The following is a 22,780-nucleotide window of genomic DNA, read 5'->3' as shown; positions in this document are numbered from 1 at the left end:
GAACATATTAATGTGGCATTCTCCAGAAACATGAAGAGTCACTTAGATACTCCAAACAGAAACTTCCACAGCTTTCAGCAACTTAGATTTATGGTGTGTGAGTGCCTGGGCTGAGCTGTACCATTTTCACTTTTTCTAGTTTCCGTGGTTAGTTCCCAGTATGCCCTACCAATAGCCCAAGGTAGGCAGTTGAATAGTGGGACAGTCTAAGGAAGTACAGTCACAGCCACGCCTGGAAGGCAGACACTAAGGATGGTAAAGGACGCTGTCCCTGCTTTTCCCTAAGGATGCTCCACCTAGCCAAGGAGAAAGGTTGCAAAGTCAAACGGTCCTGTACTCAAACCTGGAACTTATTAGCTGTATGGCACTGGACAAGTCACGTAATCTCATTACTTTGCCTGAAATATGGATATAATATCACGTACTCATTTACTGAGCACCAACACTGGCAGGCGGGCCCTTGGCGAGACTCTCAGATTACAAACAAGAATAAAGGTGGCCCACAGCCACATAAACAGATAGTTTCAACTGCATATAAGTATAATGATGGAGGAAGGCAGAGGATTATAAGCAAGAAGGCAGTCTATACGAATTAAATGAGATAATTTTGTAGAATTAAAAAATAATAAAAATTTGAGAACTAAATGAGATAATGGTACACAAAGAATCTCCATGGAGAAAGCACTCAGGGTAGATTCTGATTCCCCAAGACAGATCTGTGCCTCTAGAGCTATAAAATATTCAGATCCTCTAGAGCTACAAAATGTTCCAAGATTCTGTCTTAGGGAGAAGTTGACCAGTGAATGATTTAGTTGGCAGACTAAGTATTACAGCGGTCAAAATGGTATATGGTTAGTTAGTGTGCAGCATTAGGGAAAGTCCCTTCCCGCCCTTCCAGGGACCTTGCATCTTTCCTGGCCCAGTTTCCTTTTCTTTCTTCTGGCTCCTACAGAAGCTTAGGGGGTTGTAGGGTGGAAGCATTTTTTGGACAGTCAGGCATTTTAGTTTTCTGTAAGTCATAGTAATAGATTCTTCTTCCCTGTAAAAATAAATGCTATGATGCAGTGAGAATATTAGACATCAACACCAAAAGCACAGTGGTACTTCTTCTAGCACATTCAGGGAAGGGTGTTACCCTTTGGAAACAATGGCAGATGGAGCTACTCAGCCTAGAGTCTATGGACACTCATGAATTATGTATCTGGAAGCTTCTTCACATTCCTCTTTCTGCTGCTCTACAAGAACCATATTAAACTGAGTTACATACCTCAGGAACTTTGAGTCACATGTTATGTTACACTCTTATAAGAAACTTGTGAACTTTACCAGTGAAAGAAAAGTCTGCACATGTTTTATTACCTCGTTTTTATATCACAGTGCCTGTCAAGTTTCCAAACACTCATACCAGGCAGGCTATTCGATTTATTCCTTGGTCACAAAATCAGTTTTGCACTTGATCCTCCCCACAAATTATCCTGTCCCCTTTCTTCACAAAGCAAAAAAAAAAAAAAAAAAAAAAAAAAAAAAGCCCTGATCTCAGCCTAAGTGAGTTTTTTCTCAGATACTAGCAACAGCTTCCCTCCTGGGCATTCCTCAACCCTATCTCTACTTCCAAAGTATATTACTGAGACCCTGAAGGTGGCAGCATTGCCAGTGTCCAGTTTCAGCCCAATCAGTGGCAGTATGATTAAAAGACCAATAAGCAAACCATGGTGGACAACTCTAGAACGGCCCCATGATTCCCACCTGCTGATGTGCACACCTGCCTTTGTGTAACCCCTTTCCCTTGGATGTGGATGGAAGCTGTGCCTTAGAATATGCCACAGAGGGGCTGGGGGCGGTGGCTCACGCCTGTAATCCCAGCACTTTGGGAGGCCGAGACGGGCGGATCACGAGGTCAGGAGATTGAGACCATCCTGGCTAACCCGGTGAAACCCCGTCTCTACTAACAAATACAAAAAACTAGCCGGGTGAGGTGCCGGGCGCCTGTAGTCCCAGCTACTCAGAAGGCTGAGGCAGGAGAATGGCGTAACCCTGGGAGGCGGAGCTTGCAGTGAGCTGAGATCCCGCCATTGCACTCCAGCCTGGGCGACAGAGTGAGACTCTGTCTCAAAAAAAAAAAAAAGAATATGCCACAGAGAAGTGGCAGTCTTTTGATTACATATATATAATTATGTTATATAAGTCTATAATGCCTGCCCTCAGGGAGAAGCCCTCCCTTGCTAGCTTTGATGAAGTAAGTGGCAATGTAGCAGACTCATGTAACAAGGAACTAAGGGTAGCCTCCAGCTAACGGCCAGCAAAACTGATGACCTCAGTGAGCAGGTCGCAGGGAACTGAAAGCTGCCAACAACCATGTAAGCTTGGAAGCAAATCCTTCCCTAGTAGAGCCTCAGATGAGACTGCGGCGTTGTAAGAGTCACAGAGGGTGTTGCTAAGCTGTGCCCAACTGCTGCCCCATAGAAACAGTGAGATAATAAATATGTGTTATTTTAAGTGACTACATTTGTGGCAGTATTGCCACACAATAGCAGATAACCACACAAACAACGTGAGAACGAGAAAAGCAGCCCCTGACATCTGAAAGCTAGCCTTGTACTATTAGCAAGGCATTGATGTTGCAGGGAGGCTGGCTTGCACTCATAACCAGGCCTCGTTACAAAACATAAACAATTTCAAAGAACACCAATACCAGACAAGGTCACCCTATGACTATGAGTATGTCTGATGATGGACGAAAACATAAACATTGTCCGAATCACAAAAATGACCAAATATTCCCTATACTGGCTATCATGCATACATAGCTTTAACCTTGATTCATTTTCCCCATGTCTTAGAGATAAGATTTATTAAGATGCTCATTGACAGACTCACCCCCCCTTACAGCATCGAACACAAAGCAAAGCCCACTTCCTTGAACCCTTCTTCAAGTCACCTTATGTAAGTCCAAATCCTATACTAAGTCCTTTCTGACACCCTCTTACTGAAAGGCCCCATGATTGCCATTGGTATGTGTTCTCCCTCACTACAAGCAGCAATACACCCAACTTTTTCAACCAGATATGTTCCTGTTGAAAACAACTAGGTCTTTGACTGGAGAGTACTGACAAAACAAAAACAAATCAAGCAAATGACAAAAACACCATGCATGACTTTACCACAGAACTTGCACAAAATAGAAGTATAAACCAATAAAACAAGAAAGAGGCTATACTCAGTTTAGCTATAAGACATAAAAATAGAATTGAGTATCTCAAAATGAGTAGAAAGAAATTATCTGACAAACAGTAGTAGGATAAGTGGATATGAACAGGAAAACTAGGACAGATCCCCACTTTAGGCTAAAGAAGAATAAATTCTACATAGGTTAAAGAATTAAACATAATTAATAAAAGATCAGCTGACATGCATTAACTATTTTACCAGATCCATGGAAAAACAATGAATCTCTCATTTGGAAACAATAACAACAACAACAACAACAACAACAACAACAACAACAAGACTGACCAACTTAGGCACAAATTCCTTGTATATAATGAAAAACAAAAGTAAAATAAAGTGCCTGAGAAATACTTGCATCACAGTGACAATAGATTTAAATCTGAAATATAGACTTTAAATTCACAAGGAACACATTACTCAAGTATAGTCTATAACAGACAATTCAGAGAAGAAAACAGAGTAAACAGTCCTGTATTTAAACCTAGAACTTATTAGTTATATGGTACTAGATGAGTTCTCTGTAACGTGTACTTACACAGAAGCATCTTCAATCATCTCAGTGATCTACAGAGATGCCGTTTTATAGTTAACTATGTAACCATTTAGACAAACAAAAAATCAAAGCTGGAAATATTGAAGGCATATGCTGGGAAGTCCCTTCACCACTGATAGTATTTTATGTAGTTATAACACATAGAGGGAGTCATAACCCAATTATCCAACACCTAGAAACTCTCTCAGCAGAAACTATCTGCTCACATTTCACAACATTATCCACAATGGCAAACAGAAACAGCTTAAAATTGTGTCTAACAAAAACAAGTTTAATGAATTGTGCTGTATTAACACATAAATTATGTAATTATTAAAATAAATGGGAACCGCCAGCCGCAGCAGCTGAGACCTGTAATCCCAGCACTTTAGGAGGCTAAGGTGGGAGGATGGCTTGAGTCTAGGAGTTCAACACCAGCCTGGGCAACATGACAAAACCCCATCTCTACAAAAAATACAAGACTTAGCCAGGCATGGTGGTGTGCGCCTGTAGTCCCAGCTACTTGGGAGGCTGAGGTGGGAAGATCACCTGAGCCTGGGAGGCCAAGGCTAAAGTGAGCTGAGATCGTACTATTGCACTCTGCCTGGGCAACAGAGTGAGATCCTATCTCACTGGGCAACAGAGTGAGATCACACACACACTCACCCACACACGCAAGCACACACACACTTAAAAAAATAAAAATAAACGGGAAGGCTAGAAAATATTTAGGATATGATGCGACAAAACAAAAAAGAATGAAGACTACAAAAATGAAAATAAAGCTATCGATAGCTGAAGAGTTATAACGTGCCAGGCACTGTTTGAGGCATTTTGGTCACGTTTCATTTAATCTTCCCAACACCTGTCAGAAAAATAATATTATTTTCATTTTATAAAGCAGATACTAGAGCAAAGAGAGGTTAAATATATGGCCAAGGTCACACAGCTGGGAAATGGAAAAGGCAGACATGAACCAAGATATGACTTCAAATGGTGTGTTTTTAATCACTGCACTCACTCACTGTCCTACCTCTTTTAGACATATATGATGATTGCAACCAAGCACAACTATGAAGATCTGGGAACAAACACTGTAAAATAATATGCAAATGTAAAATAACTGCAGTATGGGAATAGGATAAAAGGCAATTTAATTTTTAAAAACCATCAGCTTTAATGCTATATTACCTACCCAATGAAAATGCAATAAACTAATGTTTCACACCTCCACTTCTCCACCAGAAGTTTAACTACAGTCATCTCTCAGTATACGTGGGGGATTGGTTCAAAAACCACCTGCATAGGCCAAAATCTGTGCATACTCAGCAGTCGGCTCTACAGAACCCACATATATGAAAAGTTGGCCCTCCATATACGCCAGTTTTGCATCCCATGAATACTGTAGTTTCCATACACATCTGGTTGGGAAAAAATACCCATGTAAGTGGACCCACACAGTCCAAACCTGTGTTGATCAAGAATCAACTGCATATATGTCCTTGGAAAAAATCTTGGCATTGCTTCCTGTCCAAATTTACCCCTAATTTCACTCTTTTCTAGAAGAATGGAATGGAGGTAGAGAATGGTCCAAGATAAACAGATAAACCAGAATGTATCCATCAGAGTTGGACAGAGATCACTGGTCAAGGGTGAGGAAGAAAAAGCTTAGGAGATAAAGACACAGAGAGATCCAGAAGGAGACGTGCAAAATGCAGAGTACATGGGGAAGTCAGGTGAGCTTCAGGAGTCCTAGGCAGGGGAGTGGGTGGAAAGAGAGATGCACTGCCAACCACAGGGGGCTCTGCCCGCCTGCTTTTGCTCTTACAATCATCAGAGCTCCTACGTGCTCCCTGTAGAAACAGCAGTGGGTGCTCTATCCAGTTGCCTTTTTTTTCCCCCTGAAAAACTGGATTCAGCAACGCTACGTGGCAACATAAGGGGAGGTGTAAACGCACACTCTTGCCATTCAGGTGTGTGTGCTGACAGGAAACCAAGACACTTCCTTCTCAGACAGTGAATTAATACTCTTTCCACAATTACATCTTCATTTGTACTTTTTGGATAATAAACACCCTTTTCTGGTCAAATTTCAGATGACACTTTGAGCAGTGTCATCCTTCCTAGATGGTAAATGGAAAGACAGGACACTCTGGATTCTATGAGATTGGACTAGAAAGCCCACGTTAAGAAGCACTTACTTGGGGGAGTGGGGAAAACAAAGGAATCTCACCCTGAGACATTCCAAGCTGTTTTACTCACTCATATTCTGCTTGCACAAGGCTCCTTCAAGTCTCCTTCCCAGAGGTTCCCATGAATGGCAGCACTAGGCATTTAAAACAGTTTTCCAAAAGTCTTGGGGGTGTTATAGCCGATAATACCTCCAGATTACTGGGGACACTTTTCCCTGACTATAAAATTTTATTTATTTTTTTTTGAGACAGAGTCTCCCTCTGTCACCCAGGCTGGAGTGCAGTGGCACGATCTCGGCTCACTGCAACCTCTCCCTCCTGGGTTCAAGCGATTCTCTTGCCTCAGCCTCCTAAGCAGCTGGAATTACAGGCACCCACCACCATGACCAGTTAATTTTTGTATTTTTAGTAGAGACAGGGTTTCACCATGTTGGACAGGCTGGTCTTGAACTCCTGACCTCAGGTGATCCACCCGCCTAGGATTACAGGCACGAGCCACCATGTTCAACCAGAAAAATTTTAGACATATTAAAGTTAACAGAGTCTAACTGAGCAAAGAATGATTCATGAATCCGATAACTCCCCGAACCAGAGAGACTCTGGTGCTGTCATGTGGTCAGAGAGGAATTTATGGACAGGAAAAGATAAATGGGCTGTGCGTGGTGACTCACGTCTCTAATCCCAGCACTTTGGGAGGCCAAGGAGAGTGGATCATTTGAGCCCAGGAGTTCAAGACCAGCCGGGGCAATATGTTGAAACCCTGTCTCTACAAAAAAATACAAAAATTAGCCAGGTGTGGTGGTGTGCACCTATAGTTCTGGCTATATATCACCTGTGCAATCACTTCAGAAGAATATGTCACAGACAGTCAGGGCAGAGCTAATTTGTCGTAAAAGATTCTGAGAAAAGGAAAGCAAAGCTGGATGCTTCAACAGACATCAACATTTTAGGACAGGGCTGGGGAAGGAGGGATGTGCAACAATGTCCTGTAAATCTGATTTTACTGATACTACATCTCAGCCAGACCAGAATCAGTTATGTGCAAAATGATTAATCACCGTCTCCCTGAAATATTCAAGGTCCTCCTGCCTTTTCTTAGGATGGAAAAAAAAAAGCAAACTCTGAAATACGATTTCAGGCTTTTCTTCATTCTATACTCTTTTAATAAAAGTAGAAGAAAAAATTTTGCCTTGGATTTGGCTGAGTTATGGGGTTTATCTCCTAAGAGGCAAAGCTTCATTCCTCAGCCCAATCATCAAACTGAGCCCAAGTTATAAGAGGCCTCATAGAGAAGAAAAAATGCTCATCCCATACCCTCAGGCATGAATTTATCAAATGTGATAACTGCTCTGTGAGACAGGTTTTCGCTTTAAATTTACAGAAAAGTGGGAACTGCAGAACAAAATTAATTTAACTAACGGGTAAGTGCTGATAACCGGTTGTGCATGGTAAAGCCCAGTGTGTTTCTGACAAACATGGCTGGTGAGTTACAAGAGAACACAGGGCACTGCTGGGGCAGTGGGGTAGGGAAGTGGAAGAACAAAGCCATGGAGCATTATCTGGGGCACAGACTCCAGCTGGGCCCCAACCTACCTTCTCTGCATACTCGGACACAATCTGCTTGATCTCGGCAGAGCAGAGTCCCACGATCTGGCCCACGGAGCTTGCGGTGAGACGGCTCTGCAAGCATATGGAGGGGATGTTCTCAAGGCCAAGCCTTGTCTTCCACAGCAGTGGAAAATCTGAACACTCTATTATGGTAAAACAGATAATATTCCCAGGGGAAAAAATAATTTGGCTTTGCCACATATTACCAACAGGAAGGGAGGAAAGAAGCCTCAGGACAAACACGCAGCTACCTCCTGAATCACTGAGCAGATGGTGCTAGATCCTCCTCTGACCCTGGGCACCCCTGGAAAATGGTTCTTCCCTTCTGTGTCCCACCCTAAGGTCTCACCTCCTGAGGGCCACCCAACAGAGCCTGCAGGGGATTTGGCAGGCTTAGGACATAGGGAATAGAGAAGAGCATGGGAAAGGACAAAGAATCTCAGAACTTTAAAATATCTCTTTATTACCACAGGTCTTCCCAGGCCTCAAAAATAATGATCCTTTCAGGCAAGGCGCGGCGGCTCACGCCTGTAATCCCAGCACTTTGGCAGGCTGCAGTGGGTGGATCACGAGGTCAGGAGATTGAGACCATCCTGGCTAACACGGTGAAACCCCATGTTTCACATACAAATACAAAAAATTAGCCGGGCGTGGTGGCGGGTGCCTGTAGTCCCAGCTACTTGGGAGGCTGAGGCAGGAGAATGGCATGAACCTGGGAGGCAGAGCTGGCAGTAGGCAGAGATCGTGCCACTGCACTCCAGCCTGGCCAACACAGCAAGACTCCATCTCAAAAAAAAAAAAAAAAAAAAAAAAAAAGAATGGTTCTTTCACACTTGGCTATACCTTCTGGACAGGCTCTGGAAAGACCAACTATAATCTCAAAATCCTGCTTCCTACCTAGATAGTGGAGGAAGAAAGCAGAAGACAAGAGCTGCCTCAGCATGAGGCATAACTTGCGGGCCAGCTCCAGCTCTTCCACAGCCCTGTGAACCTCCCAGCAGGAATATTCTGCTTTCACAAGGGTCCTTCAAGTCTCCCTTCTAGAGGTTCCCATGGATGACACACGAGACATTAAAAACAGATTACCAAAAGGAACTCCCTGGGGAAGAGGTACTATGTGATGGTGACAGGGGGTTCTGGAGAAGGTGGGCTCTCTGGGAGAAGACCCCAGCAGGGCAGGGTGGTGCCAAGTCCCCATCCCCACACCTCCCCGACTCCCACTCACCTCCTCATTTGCCATGGCGGTCATCTTGGTCATCAGCGACTGAATACGCTGCTGAAAGAAGAATGGATGGGAGCAGCAGTGAGCGGTTCTGAACATGTAAGACAGAAGCAATATGCCTACACAGATCTTTGTGGTGATATCCAAGGGTGTCTTCCTTGATCTCGTCTTATGTGAGCCTCAAAGGCAGGTGATAAAAGGAAACTGGAAGGTGTGAAAGGCCTGCTTGCAGCAGCTGGCTGTGGGAGGTGCTGGCCATTTGGGAATGCTAGGGGTAAGAGTACAATTTCTCCCAAAATGACTTACACAGAAACCTCAGAGGGCCTACATGGACCACATACCTCTTCAGCTGCTCGAAGCTCATCTTCCTCGTGGGCATCAGCTTTTTCTGTAGCTGACAGCCCTGCTGCAAGCGCTGTTTTCTTGTCCTCAGCCTGCAAGGGAAGATGTGAAAACAGCTGAGCACGGGAGTTGGAGACTTAGCAGAGAAAGGACAATACTGCCAAGAGGCATGAGTGTGAAAGAAACAAACCTGCAGAGCAGCACCACCCCGAGACAGTGGATACTCCAAAGGCCTGACCCTCCACTCAAGTACAGGGTGGGCAGGTTAAGCTTCAGGAACTGGCAAATGCCTGTTTCCACGTCCCAACTGCTCACCGATTCAATTCAGGCCACACACATTTGCCTGACCCACCCTTCCACTCTGACTCAGCCTTCCCTGTCCTTTAACACTTTCAAGAGCAGATCACTACTAAAGGAGTGTTTCTTCAAACTGCCTGTTAAGACCAATTAGTGGGACATAAAAGTAATTTGGCAGGTACGACTAGCATCTGTATAAATTAACATAATGGAACATGCCAGAGTGCTTTGTAGTGAGGGGTTAAGTACCGCTTAGTGAAATTTTTGTTTTGGTGGTATTAGTGTGTGTGTACTGAATCATGATGAAAAATTACCCGTTTACTGCTCAGAGTAATCAAAACAGTTTGAATACCACTGGTCAGAAGGATGAAAACTGCCTTATCTAATGATCAAGGAGCATGCTCTGGACTCAGCCCCAGGCCTTAAATGACGCACATCAAACTCAAGGCACCCTGGATTAACTGCTGCCTCCTCAATCACAGGCTGTAAGTTTTAATTCTATCTCTGCCATCCACCAGCTGGGTGACCTCAGGCTTACCTCTGATCCCTGCATGTTAAGAACTTCTAGGGTCAAAAGAGAGGTTTGGTCTCAAATGCCCTTCTTGGACCATCCCAACTCTAGGATGTTTTTCTATAACGAGTCTATTACTGCCCATGGGAACACTCTGAGCTCCTAACTGCTTGGACACATCTACAGGGGATGAGACTTCTAATTCAAATGTGCCGTCTGACATAAAAATGACAGGACAAGTACAATTTAAATCCAATTTCAGGGACATTTCATGATTGTTCCAATCATAACCAAATCGCCCAGTCATATATAAAGACAATCTTTTCAGACTTAAATTACATATCAAATTAAATATACACATCAAACCCTTATGATATACCAGATAAAACATGATATAATGAAATCCAGAAAACATGCTGCTTTGCAGGGTATCATTACTCAGTTGAGTAAAAAAACACAAATGGGGAAAAAATAATGAGAAAACAAAAAAAGAAGATATCATCAGTACATGACTAAGTACCAATAACTAACACTGATAATAATAATGTTTATTAAATGTTTACTATGTGTTGGCTCATTCTAAGTCCTTTACATTTCAATCTTCACAGTAATGCTGTGAGACAGGTACAATGATTATTATCCAAAGTCACTCCGTGAATGGAGGAGCTGGGGTCCTAAGTCAGCCAGTCTGGCTTTAGAATGGTACTCTTAGCCACTGCTGGTGCCTGCAGTGATTGAGACAACAGTCACCACAGGAGGCAGAGGGGGAGCCTGGGGGAGCTGTACAGTGGAGTGGGTGACAGGGGAACAGCAGGGGGAGTGTGTACTGTTCAAGAAATCTGGGGATCAGGTGGAGAATGAAAAGAGGTTAATAACAGATCTTTTTAAGAGGCCACTGACCACTTTAGCTGACACTTTATTATTTAGAAAGCAGTGGCTATGAGCACAGGTTTGATGTCAGATCTCTGGGTTCGGATTCTTATTTATTCACTTCAGAGTTATGTGACCTTGGACAAATCACTGAGCCTCTCTGAGCATTAGCTTTCTGATCTAAAAAGCAGAAATAAGTATCCTCCTCATAGAGCTGTTCAAGGGAGTAACTGAAAACATATAGAGTCCTTAACATAGAGCCTGCAACACCGAAAGGGTTTAGCAACATAAGATTTATGTACCTGCCCTGCTGCTGACAGTGAAGCATCATTAATAAACACATAAATTAACAGAAATCTTTGGGCATCCTTTGTGAAGTTAGAAAAGCCATCCTGACTTACCTGGCTCTTCCATGACTAGTTGTTTCAACAGAGGGCAGGCCTGTAATTCACAGTTGTGCTCTACCTAACATCCTGTTCACATCTGTCCAGAGTCTCTCACCTCAGATGAGGAGTGCTCTGGGAGCCCTGGCAGTAGACTTCATCTTCATAGTGTAGAGCTACTAGACCCCAGGTGACTGACCCTGGGCCACAACTTTCAATCACCCCTCATTTCCAGCCCCAGGATGAGACTGCTGCTTTGCTCCCCAATCTGCAGAGGTGGCAAGCTAGAAAAGCCACGACGGAGATGCAAGGGCCAAAGGCAGCTCACACATCCCTGCTATCCCAGCCTGTCCGGGAATCAGGGCCTGGGCAGCAGCAGCCCTGCCACATCCCCTTCCTGGGCTTCCCAGGAAGCTGCCTATCCTGTGAGTGTTAGAGGTGAAGGGAGTCAATTCCATCTCTCAAATATTCTCTCCTATTATCAATGTTTTTCTTACCTTCTCCGTTTTGCTCTGGCGGCTAAATCCATATCTCCTGAAGACCACAAAAAAGGAGTTTAATTACTACTCAAAAAATTACAATAAATTCAGTCAAATGCATTTTGGTTGACTTTTTACATGAAAAGCATCAAGAGAATTTATGCCATTTGGTGACTAGAGAAAATGTTACAAGTGCCTAAATTACAAACATATTCCACTGTCTTTTGAATACAGGGCCAGCCACCCTACTTGCTATGCAAATACTATAATGTAAATTGGAACTCTCAGACAGTATAGAGTGCAACATTTCCCTTAAGTGCAATCATGACTCTTTGAATCAGGAACTGCATTTCAGAGCCACAGTTTAAGCTAAAAGCCTTAAAAATATCTATATAAACAAATGTAAATGTGTTTCCTTAAGCCAAACATGCACTTTAATGGCTACTTCCGTAACTTAGATAGCACACTTTTTATTCTCAAACATAATCCAAGCATGATGCCAATAATGTGTACTCACTTCACACAACTTTAAATTCAAAGAAACACACAAACTCAATTCAGTTTCAAGTAGTTTATTTTCTGGCTCTAATTAATCTATGTTTTTTAAAAATGCAAGAATAACAATGCAAAACCATTCAAAAGCAAAATGCAAACCACCCAGCCTCATACACTTTTAAGTGATTTGTAAGAAAATAAAGTTAATAGAAACATTTAAGGAGAACAAATTGAGCTCGGCGTGGTTGCTCATACCTGTAATCCCAGCACTTTGGGAGGCTGAGGCCGGCCTATCACCTGACCTCAGGAATTCGAGACCAGACTGGCCAACATGGTAAAACCCTATCTCTACTAAAAATACAAAAACTAGCCAGGCATAGTGGCACATGCCTGTCATCCCAGCTACTCGGGAGGCTGAAGCACCAGAACTGCTCAAACCCAGGAGGCGGAGGTTGCAGTGAGCCGAGATCACACCACCGGACTCCAGCCTGGGTGACAGAGCAAGACTCTGTCTCAAAAACAAATAAATAAAAATAAAGAACAAACTAAAGGCTACTCTCTGCCTCGCTTCTGCATGCCTCACTTCTGGGTTGTGTGCTCACCTGGTCTTGGTCCTCCAGCTTCACTCCCCACACTCTTCCTGCCCATTCCTTGTCCAACTTCTGCATTGGCCTGATGTACATGTATCAATGGCAGGCCTCTTCCCTCAGGAGAAAACAGAACCTCCTCAGGAGCCTCATAAAGCCTCTCTTCCATGGTTCAGCCTAACAACTGGTTCATCTCACCACCAGCAGCATGTTCTGTGTTCCTATTACACTTACTACCTGAACAGACAGCTCTGCACACGCTAAGCTGTTCCCTTCTCTCCCCCGCTTCCCTATTCAGCCTTCACCCCTCAGCTCTAAAGCCTCCTCCCCTGTGAAGCATCCCCCATGCACATGTGCTCAGCCGGGCCTGCCCATCCCTGCATCTGTTCATGCTCCTCTCACTTCCCAGATGGTGATTATGTGCAACTGCTACATATCTGTATCATTCTCCTGAGGGCAAAGATTCTACCTTCACATTTGGTTTTTCCAATATTCGCTGAACAAACTAAACATAAGTGAAAAAAATGTGAAAATCAAGAAGCCAAAAGTATCATCTGGCCTTGCAACAGATTGTCAAATAACTGGGGAGACCAAAAACTCACTGCTGGGCAGTGTGCCCACCCTTTAGAAATAAACCTATAGGTCCAAAGTGTAGCAGACCAAGGTTAAATTTTGGCTATCCACACGAATTCTGTAAAGGACCTTATGGCAGATTCCGTGGACTGGCTTAATATCCAGTGCATCTTCCAGTACTGCAGAGGCTGGAAAACAGACTATTTTCCAAACTCCCTTGCACCTAGAGTTCTGAATACTATTCAGGTTCCACCAATCAGATGCATTTGCTAGAGTTTTGAATATGGAACAGTTAAAGGAGGAAAGAGGGAAGCATAAGGGATCCATTGTGTTGGTGTGGATCACAGTAGAAACAACCAGGTTCTGAGGCTAGCAGCTATCACAGTGGCTTCTTGGTTTTTCAGAGCTCCCTAATTTGACAGAAGCAGCGTGGTTTCCTTCCTTGTCAAACGACTATAGCACTAGCTTCCTAATCTTACAGGGTGCAAGCTAGCTTCCTGATTTTGGAGGCAGAAGCAGCGTCCTGGGGCTCCAGTTCTCATGTGAAGCTTGAGAGCTGACCCTGGATCAGCCTAGTTCTCATCTGGCCCTGTAACCAGTCCCTTCTGCTGAAACTAGTGGGAGAGTACTGTTTTCTCAACCAGGGAACCCTGAATAATACACGGTCTTGCCCAAGTGTCCCACTCCTATAGAAGTGTCCTTGCATCTTGAGTATTCATCCTTCCTGTTTTATGCCTTTAGTCTGTGGAGACTTTTAGGGCAGAACACATAAGGTCCTTATCTAAGGCCCAGGGACTTCACAGATTTTCCAAATAAGGAAGTAAACAACCAAATCTGAGTGACTTGATTCCCAGGACAAATCTACTCCTCCTTAAAGACAGAGGCTCTGGGAAGACTCTTCTAAGTCACCAAAACTACGTTAGCCCCCCAGATGTGAGCTGCTGTGAGAGCCAGTGCACTCATTGTGTGGTGAACATAATTATCGGCCATGAGTAATCCTCTAAGCCTTTCTGTCGAGCTCCTGGAGAGGACGAAATCTGCTTCATTCACTTTTAAAAAATATTTTAAAAACGGACTTATAATTCATGTAATATAAAATTCACCATTTTAAAGTGTATTGCTCACTGGATTTTAGTGTATTCACTATGTTGTGCAATCATCGCCATTATGGAAATCAAGAAAAGTTCCATCACCTCAAAAAGAAACTCTGTTACTATTGGCAGTTAATCCCAATTCTTCCCTATTCCCAGCCCTTGTCTACCACTGATCTACCTTCTGTCTCTCTGGATTTACCAGTTCTGGAGATTTCATAGAAATGAAATCAAGCAATATGTGGTCTTTTGTGTCTGGCTTCTTTGACTCATGAGAATATTTTCAAAGTTCATCCAGGTTGAAGCATGAATCACTACTTAATTCCATTTTATGGCTGAATAATATCCCATTATATGGGTAAGCCACATTTTGTTTCATCAGCTGATAGACATCTGGGTTGTTTCTACTTTTTAGCAATTATGAATTGCTAAATTCATACTTGTGCAATATATTATGCAATATATTTACAGTGCCACTATAAATATTCATGTACAGTTTCACTCACTTCAGTATCCCCACTGCCCGGCAGTTCAGTGTCTGCCACATAGTAGGCACTCAATCAATAGTTGCTGCATGAATGAAGAGTCCATGTGATTTTTCTAAAGGCCTCATCTATGTCACAAAGTAGTGAGGTTTCCATGACAAAGCTCTGTTCTTAACTGCCTATTAACTACTGCCTCCCTTTCCTCTTTTCCTGTCAGCCCTGCCCGTTTCCCCCAAGTGCCAGCTCTGATCTGCAGTCCCACATGATTCAATTTGCTCCTGCATTCCTCTTCTTTGGCTCTGACTCATCGATTCTTGCTACCTACACTGTTGGCACCAGAGAGCCCCTCCCATCATCCAGTTCACTTCTTCATACCTTAGACATAGGACCTGGTCTTTAAATCAAGGATGTACATTTAGAACAGCACAGTACAAAAGAAATATAAAGAGGGACATGCATACAATTTTTAAACTAGTAGGTTAGTAGGTTCACATGCCCAAGTTATTCCAAAGATAAACATTTTCCATTAAGTAAATCAAGCACGAATCTTAAAATTTAAATTTAACTTAATTAAAATCAAAAATCTGTTTCTGAGCCACACTTGTTGGATTTTGATTGCTCAATAGCCACATATAGTTAGTGGCTACCATACGGGACACTACAATTCTAGAAAACAAACTAACTTTTAAGAACAATTATCTCAGGCCAAACTAAGACATTATCTGTTTGGAATACAAAACAAAATAGGGACATAAAAAGCCCTAAATACTAAGGACTGTGAACTCTGTTCTTTATTCATTTGACAAGAATTTACTAAATACCTTTTATGAGCATGTCATAGGCCTTATCGTCATTGGAGATATAAACAGGTTGGGAGAGATACGTCATATTTTATTTACTAACTACAGAATGTTGGAGTTAGCCTGTTCCTCGGTATTCAAGGCCTAATTTTGAGTTGCCTTGAAGTCATTCTAGGCAACTCAAAGGTAGGCCTTGAATACCGAGGAACAGGCTAACTCCAGCATTCTGGAGGCTGTGCTCCAAACCTCCTCTTCCAAGTCAAATATACAGCACATAAAATGCATTTCCCCAGAGTAGCAGTTTCATAGCACGGTTAGGTGCTTAAGTTAGCCTCTCAAAATTGACTGAATTCATAATAAAATTGAAATATTATAGGTGTGCAATTTTGTTTACATTCAAAATCAAAACTATGAGTCTTGTTTTCCTAACACCATTAACACTTAGAAAAATATACCCAAACATGCTTTTTAACATATAAACAGTCCTTAAGGCTTTCAGCATAGTTGACGAGGCTCATAATTCACCTTTATTTAAGCAACTAAGAGTCAAAATAGGGGGAAGGAGATGGAATGCGGATCTAAAAGCCAAAGGGCACCGTGGTACACGTGTAAGGCTGATGAATGACCTTCAACCCCAAGGAAGAAACACTGATTTCAGACCTTCTTGCTCTAGAAGTCAAAATACTTTCCCTCTGACAAGACGTAAGATAAGGTAGAAAACAGAAACACTGGCAGGGGGATCTGGACTCCTAAAGCAGTGATGCCACACTGCAGTGGGGGGTGGGTGAGGAAGTCAGGAATGCGGCAGTGTTAAAGGAGAAGGGAAGATGGAACAAAGTGAGTCCTGGGGACAGCAGGGGGCCAGCCTTGTTTGACAGGGGCTGGGGAGAAAAAGGCCAGAGGGTGAGACTTCCCATACACGTGCTAGAGGGAGGGCTAGCGTGAGGGGTAATAAGTGAAGGAGTCCAAGGGCTGTTGCCCCCAAATATGGCACCCTAATATGCTGAATAACTTGGATTAAAGGCACTTGAAGGTCAGATGTTAGAACACGGTGTTTTCTCTCATCTATATAAAGACTGGACCCATTAAAGAAAACACAAGTGTCTTCCATCCACTCCCTGAAATCTCATTATCTACCACAGAGCAAGAGACTGAAAATTAAATACCATACCTAGAACCCAAACCATGGTCTGTTTCCCGTCCCATTCAATTTCTAGACAGTCATTTATTAACCATCGTCTGATTCATTTCCCCAAAACATCATTTACTACCCCTCAAACTGGCATATTTCCCCATCTGCCTTTCCCCTGTGAAGAAGGATATATATGCATCTGGACATCACTGGGTTACTGGGTAGTCACACTTCTGTGGTTTTCCTCCATACAATAATAAATTATGTGTGCCATTTTCTCCTGTTAATCTGCCTTTTGTCAGTTCATTTTTGGTGAACCTTCACAGGGCCAAGGGGAAGCTCCCCTCTTCACTCATGCACAAGCACAAAAGCACAAGGAGAATTGTAAGGGGAAATGGTCATATGTGAGGGCATTTGAAAACTGAAAACTGTTGCTGCTAATAATGATGATTACAATAAGGAGAATGATGACAGCGGCTAGTGGTTAACATTTACTGAGTGTTTTCTACATTGAACAAACTGCTCAAAATTATATACATATATATACACACACATATATTGTCATACAATCCTCATTTAATGGGAAAGATGTCCATGCAGTGGAGAGTGCTGAACAGAACCTAGAGAAAACAGACTGCCAGAAAGGAAGGGAGTAGCCTTCCCAGGGAGGTGGAATAGAACACACACTTGCTGGGGCCTGTACATTTGATCTGATTTGCTCTGTGAGTTTTAATAACTATTCTCTTCTTACTTAGTTTCAGACCAAAGAACAGACATGGCCAGTCCTTCTAAAACTCAGAGCCTAAAAATATACTCTCACTGAAGGCACAAACAGTATTTGCAGACAATGAAAATGACATGCTTTTGGAGTTCCAGACACCTTAGTTGAAGCACTAGTCTGAGCCTCTTATTAGTTTATGACCTTAAGTAAGTCATTTTTTAACCTTTCTGAATATTGTCATTATTAGTCTCAAAGAGGAGAATGCGAAATATACTATCAGAATGTCCTAAGTACCCACTACTCTACCTGCCACAAACTTACCTTCTCCTTGCCGAAAAAGCTAAAAAAAAACAAAGTAACATCTCTCTCCCACCCAAGAAAACCCCAACAACCTAAAACCTTCAGGAAATGCCCACCCTAGCCTTAGAAATTAGCAGAAGTCAGCATGACCATACCAACAGGAACCAGGACTGGTATCAAGACACTGTTTTTTCTCACAGAGTTTGAAAAGAGTCATGCAAAATCTGTCTTGCTTCCTTTCCTAAAGAGAGTCAAGCCAGATTCTCACCTTAAACAGCATCAATCACTCCTGAGGACAGGCAGGGAGGTTCTGAACTTTCCCAGCCTTCAGATGGTGATACTAGCTACCATCTACAATGTATATGCAAAAGATCCCATTTGAACCTGAGAATTTCAGAACAAGAATATGTTCTGAAATTTTGTCAACATTGGTCTCAGCGAGGTGGACAATTTACTGAATTTCTAACTCCTTTTCATCCTCAGGAAAATTCGATTTTCCATGATGATGGAAAAAATGGACACATAAATAATACAAACTCACAAAATCCACTACATTCTCCCAAGAACTTCTTCATTCTGGGACACGTGACACCCACAGAGATTGTCTCTCCAGCTTTGGCTCTCCCAGAGCTGTGCAGCCTCACCTGCTCACTTGCAGGTGGGCATGGCTAGAGAGACTCTGTCACGATTCCCAGGGCTCGCTTCCTGAGCACACAACCCGTCCACTAGCACAGTGCCCCATGTTTAGAAGGGTCCTCACTTGGCTGTTGTTGCTGTCTTTAAATTCTTAATAATTAATCATCATTAATAACTGCTAACAAGTTACTTGGCATTTTCAGTACATAGCTAGTCCGGGTGATGCCTGACTTGGAGGAGGCATTCAATTCACAGTAGCAACTAGTGAACTGTGGGGGCAGCCATCACACACAGCCTAGGGCCAGAACTACTTCAATTTCCTTTGAAACAGACTAGTTTTTATTCTAAGGAAAAAAAAAAAAACAAAAAACGAAAAAACACAAGCAATTGCATACACTTCCATTTGGAAACTAGAAAAATTAAGCCTAATTTCCCACTGGTTCTCTCCAGTACCCTAGAGGGCAGGCAAAGCCATCAGACGCTCACTTAGGGAAATGCCAGTGGCAGTGCAGTTAGTTCCAGCCACCCCACAAGGGCTGGGCTGTGAGGCAGAGCAGCACACAGGAGCCTCTCCCAACACAAAGGAAGCACAAGGAGACTTACTCACATCAAGGAATCAGTTACCCTAAGAAGAGAATGCATGACGTAAAAGAAGGTTAATACCCAGTGACAACCAAAAAAGTCAATGGGGAGAAGCATGTCCTTGCATTTTTTTTAAGTTAAAACTAAGGATATAAAATAAGACTTTTTTTTTTTAACTAGAGATGTTTTAAGAAGCGACAAAACTACTTCTAAATTCTTCATTTTCCTAGTTAGGACAATATTCACAGGAAACTGAAATTATTATTCTAACACTTTAAGTGAAATCACTGAAACTGCTTTCATTACTTTCATTTACCTGAAGATTTTAACAAATAGCAGGGGCATGAAGGACAGAGTACCTCAGCCTCTGTAAATTCCTGGAACACCCCAACTCCCAAAGGAGGGCAGAGCCAGGTGCACGTTTCCAGAGAGGAATTACAAAGGATGCCCATAGAAACAGGTAATTCATTACCAGAGAAAAGTCCCTGATGTTGGAAATCTCATGGCTGAAAGCAGAAACTTAATCAGGTAGAAGCCAGCCAAGTTAATCCAAATGAAGCAACTTAAATTAGCTTTTCTTTTAAAAGAGACACCTAGACTGGGTCCCACTCATTACCTGCCATATTCCAAAAGCGTAGCATGGATTCGAGATTCTTCATCAAGCAGCTCCTCTGCTCCCTGGTGGCGTTTGTATTTCCGACGGGGCTTGTACACTTCCTAAGTGGATGAGACAGCCAAGTTACTGAGTGTGAGAAGGCTCTCCTCCTGAATTGGTTGCTGGATGCCTCCAGCCATGGGGTATATTCTTTTTTTTTTTTTTTTTTTTGAGACAGAGTCTTGCTCTGTCGCTCAGGCTGGAGCGCAGTGGCATGATCTCGGCTCACTGTAAGCTCTTCCTCTACCATGGGGTATATTCTAAAATTATATATATGCACACATATATATCCTAAACGAAATATGTGGCATGTAGTAAATGATCAATAAATGCAAGTCTTCAGCCCCAGATGAAGTGGTTTGCCATTCTACCCCAAATGAATGTCCTTCTTGACACTAAGCTGGCTGTCAAATAATACACTAGTAATATCTGCTCAGGGCTCTGGGTGCAGGTAGGCAGCTGCTATGCCAGCAAGGTATTCGGGCTGCTCACCCCCACATCTCTCTTCTTCCCTACTACCCGGGTTTATTGCATCTAATCATTACCTGGACATCACCACAAAAAACACTACTATCAGGTTTTTCCAGACACTGCATTTTATTTTAACTGCAATTGTTCCCCATGGATAATTCTGGTTAACTTTATTATTTTACTTTAGTATACAGTTTCGAGCATACAGAAAAACATTCTTTCTGTAACATATACTATATAATCTCAAACAATTTTGTAGAAAAGGAAATGGATCAGGGCCTGAGATGATGCTAAAGTTGTTCTTAAAAATTCCTGCCACAAATATTCCCCAGTTTACTGCTGGTGCCTACATGAATAGGAAGCTATAAATAACATAAAACACACTTACAGGGAGATGCAAAATAGAATCAGCTTACATGGTGTCAGTTACTGTGCCTGGTTTGGCTTCCAATGAACTCTACTATTACAGCTTGAGCTTAACTGCTATTATCCTTAGTTACAACTGAAAGAGTCAATAACCCAAGGCAAGAAATTGGATTCTTCTGAAAAAAAAAGGATTGACTCCAAAACAAGAGCATACTGACACCAACAGCTAAAAGGCTAAAAGGACCTTTTATTCCGCCACACAATGACATTGTTGGCTTTTGTGAATTATTCCTTCCATGTTAAAGTATAAAACTTCATATACATCTCACCTTTCTTTTACATTTTATAAACCACACTGTGAAGCAGAGACAGGGCACATACCACTAACTTCACTTTACTATTGAGGAAGCAGACACTGAAAAATTTGTCCAAGATCCCTGGGACACTATGAGGCCTGACCCTAGGTAACCTGGTTTCTCATTTCAAGGCTTGTCCCTGACACTAACTTGCCCCATACTGCCACTCTAGCCACCCACCAGTCATTTCAGCTAGCCCTTCACAAGACTCATTCTGCAATATGAAGCTGCCACATGGATCACAACAATGGTCTGCTGAAGTAATACAACCTAAATGTCAGGGCTTTACAGGCCAACTATAAAGAGCTATTGCTAAGTCACCCTTTAAATCAACAGGGGTCAGGAATACTGATGTCCAGTCCTATCTCTGCCACTAATCAGCTGCATGACCTTGAGAAAGGCAATTCCCCTCAATGGGCCTCAGTTTCTGCATCTGTAAAACGAAGCTAACAGATCTTGAAGGATGCTCCCAGGGTCTCTTCCTTTGTGTTCTTTTAATCCTGTAAAGATACTGACTTGGTAACATAATTCCATAAAAAATTTAAAGTCTGAGATTAATAAAAAATATACCATGCTTTACATGATGTGCTCTTAAAAAGGAATAGAAAATCAATTTATCCTTCTGTCATTAATAGTGGTAGCAACAGTAATAGTTACCACTTACTGAATAGCAGGGACATGCCAGGCACATTCTGCTATATCTGTGCTGCCCATTTGATCCCCACATCTATGAGTGTAGTTATCCTTGCTATCTTCTGTAGACGAACTTAGGCACACAGAGGTTAAAAAACTTGCTGATGGTGAAAAAGGCAGTAAGTGATAAAAACAGGATGACTCCAGAACTGAGACACTTAAGCACTTTGCAAAATGTCTCACACCTCTACTTTCATCACCCTTTATCTAGGTTCTGATATATATATATATAATTTATATATATAAATTATATATATATATATATAAATTATATATATTTGCAGATGGTAAAAGGCACACACACAGGGTTAAAAAAATTAAGCTGACCCTTTTGTAAAGCAGAGAACTCTTGCACTGTGAGAGTCAGAGCTCTACTTTGCAGGTCTGGTTACAAGTCAGGTTCACCTGTCAGAGTAATTACTCTGAGTTCACAGTCCTCAAGACAGGGAAGGGAGGTAGAACGGCACAGCACCATGGCAGTGTCTGCAGCAAATCCCTGATTGCTTCCCTCATGATTACCGCAGACAACTTTTTTACTGAAATAATGGAACAGGCAGCAAAACAGCCACCACCAATATGGCATTCTACAGTCAAAACCTCCAGTGGGCCAGCCCACGCCCAACTCAACAGGAAGCAATACTTTCCACTGACCTTAACAGCTCATCCACACAGCCCAAACCCAACTCCAACAGATCCATCTTACTTAGCCTATGTGTCCTGTCAGTAATTCTGCCTTTCACCTAAAGGGACCCCATAGATGTTTTCACTGCCAAGTGCAATGTGCTGAAAGATTTCATAAAAGTTACTATAAATGGGACAAATAAATGTTTCTCCAAAATTCTCACATTAATAAAACAACAACAAAAATCAAGTGCCTGGGTATTGACTGAAAGAAACGATGAAAGATAGAAGGATGGCAATCATTTCTGTAGAATCTTCTCCAGTGACACCCCTCACCCTTGTTATTCCATTCTCTTTTACCTGAGCTCTGCTATGTAAGTATATATCTTCTGCTCTTTGAGGTACAGCACCAGCCCCAACTCAGGTCTCCTTGAGTCTGCACTGAACAGTACGACTTGGTGGGTAAGAATAAGATTGCTGTATTATATAAATGAGCTAAACATGGTCCCTGCATTGTTTACTTCTTCACAGAAGACTGACACCCATTGGCTC

General features: G+C 42.4%; 1 protein-coding gene across 3 annotated transcripts in view; it reads right to left on the bottom strand.

The window, feature by feature from the left end:
- CCDC93 (CCC complex scaffolding subunit CCDC93) overlaps nt 1–22,780 on the bottom strand; it is a 94,295-nt gene that overhangs the window by 47,009 nt on the left and 24,506 nt on the right. For 2 of the 3 annotated variants that reach the window (XM_017863369.1, XM_017863371.1), the window contains exons 7-11: nt 19,683–19,783; nt 11,683–11,719; nt 9,124–9,216; nt 8,786–8,836; nt 7,546–7,632 (exon numbers count right to left, since the gene is read on the bottom strand). In XM_017863369.1, coding sequence (XP_017718858.1) covers nt 7,546–7,632; nt 8,786–8,836; nt 9,124–9,216; nt 11,683–11,719; nt 19,683–19,783 — 369 coding nt within the window. The remainder of the gene's footprint in view (nt 1–7,545; nt 7,633–8,785; nt 8,837–9,123; nt 9,217–11,682; nt 11,720–19,682; nt 19,784–22,780) is intronic. The other variant, XM_017863372.1, reaches the window with a different exon arrangement.

The sequence above is a fragment of the Rhinopithecus bieti genome, unplaced genomic scaffold (genome assembly GCF_001698545.2).
Source record: "Rhinopithecus bieti isolate Rb0 unplaced genomic scaffold, ASM169854v2 scaffold_70608, whole genome shotgun sequence".
Classification (NCBI taxonomy): domain Eukaryota; kingdom Metazoa; phylum Chordata; class Mammalia; order Primates; family Cercopithecidae; genus Rhinopithecus; species Rhinopithecus bieti.
The sequence above is the reverse complement of the archived record's forward strand: the minus strand, read 5'-3'. Positions and strand labels throughout refer to the sequence as shown.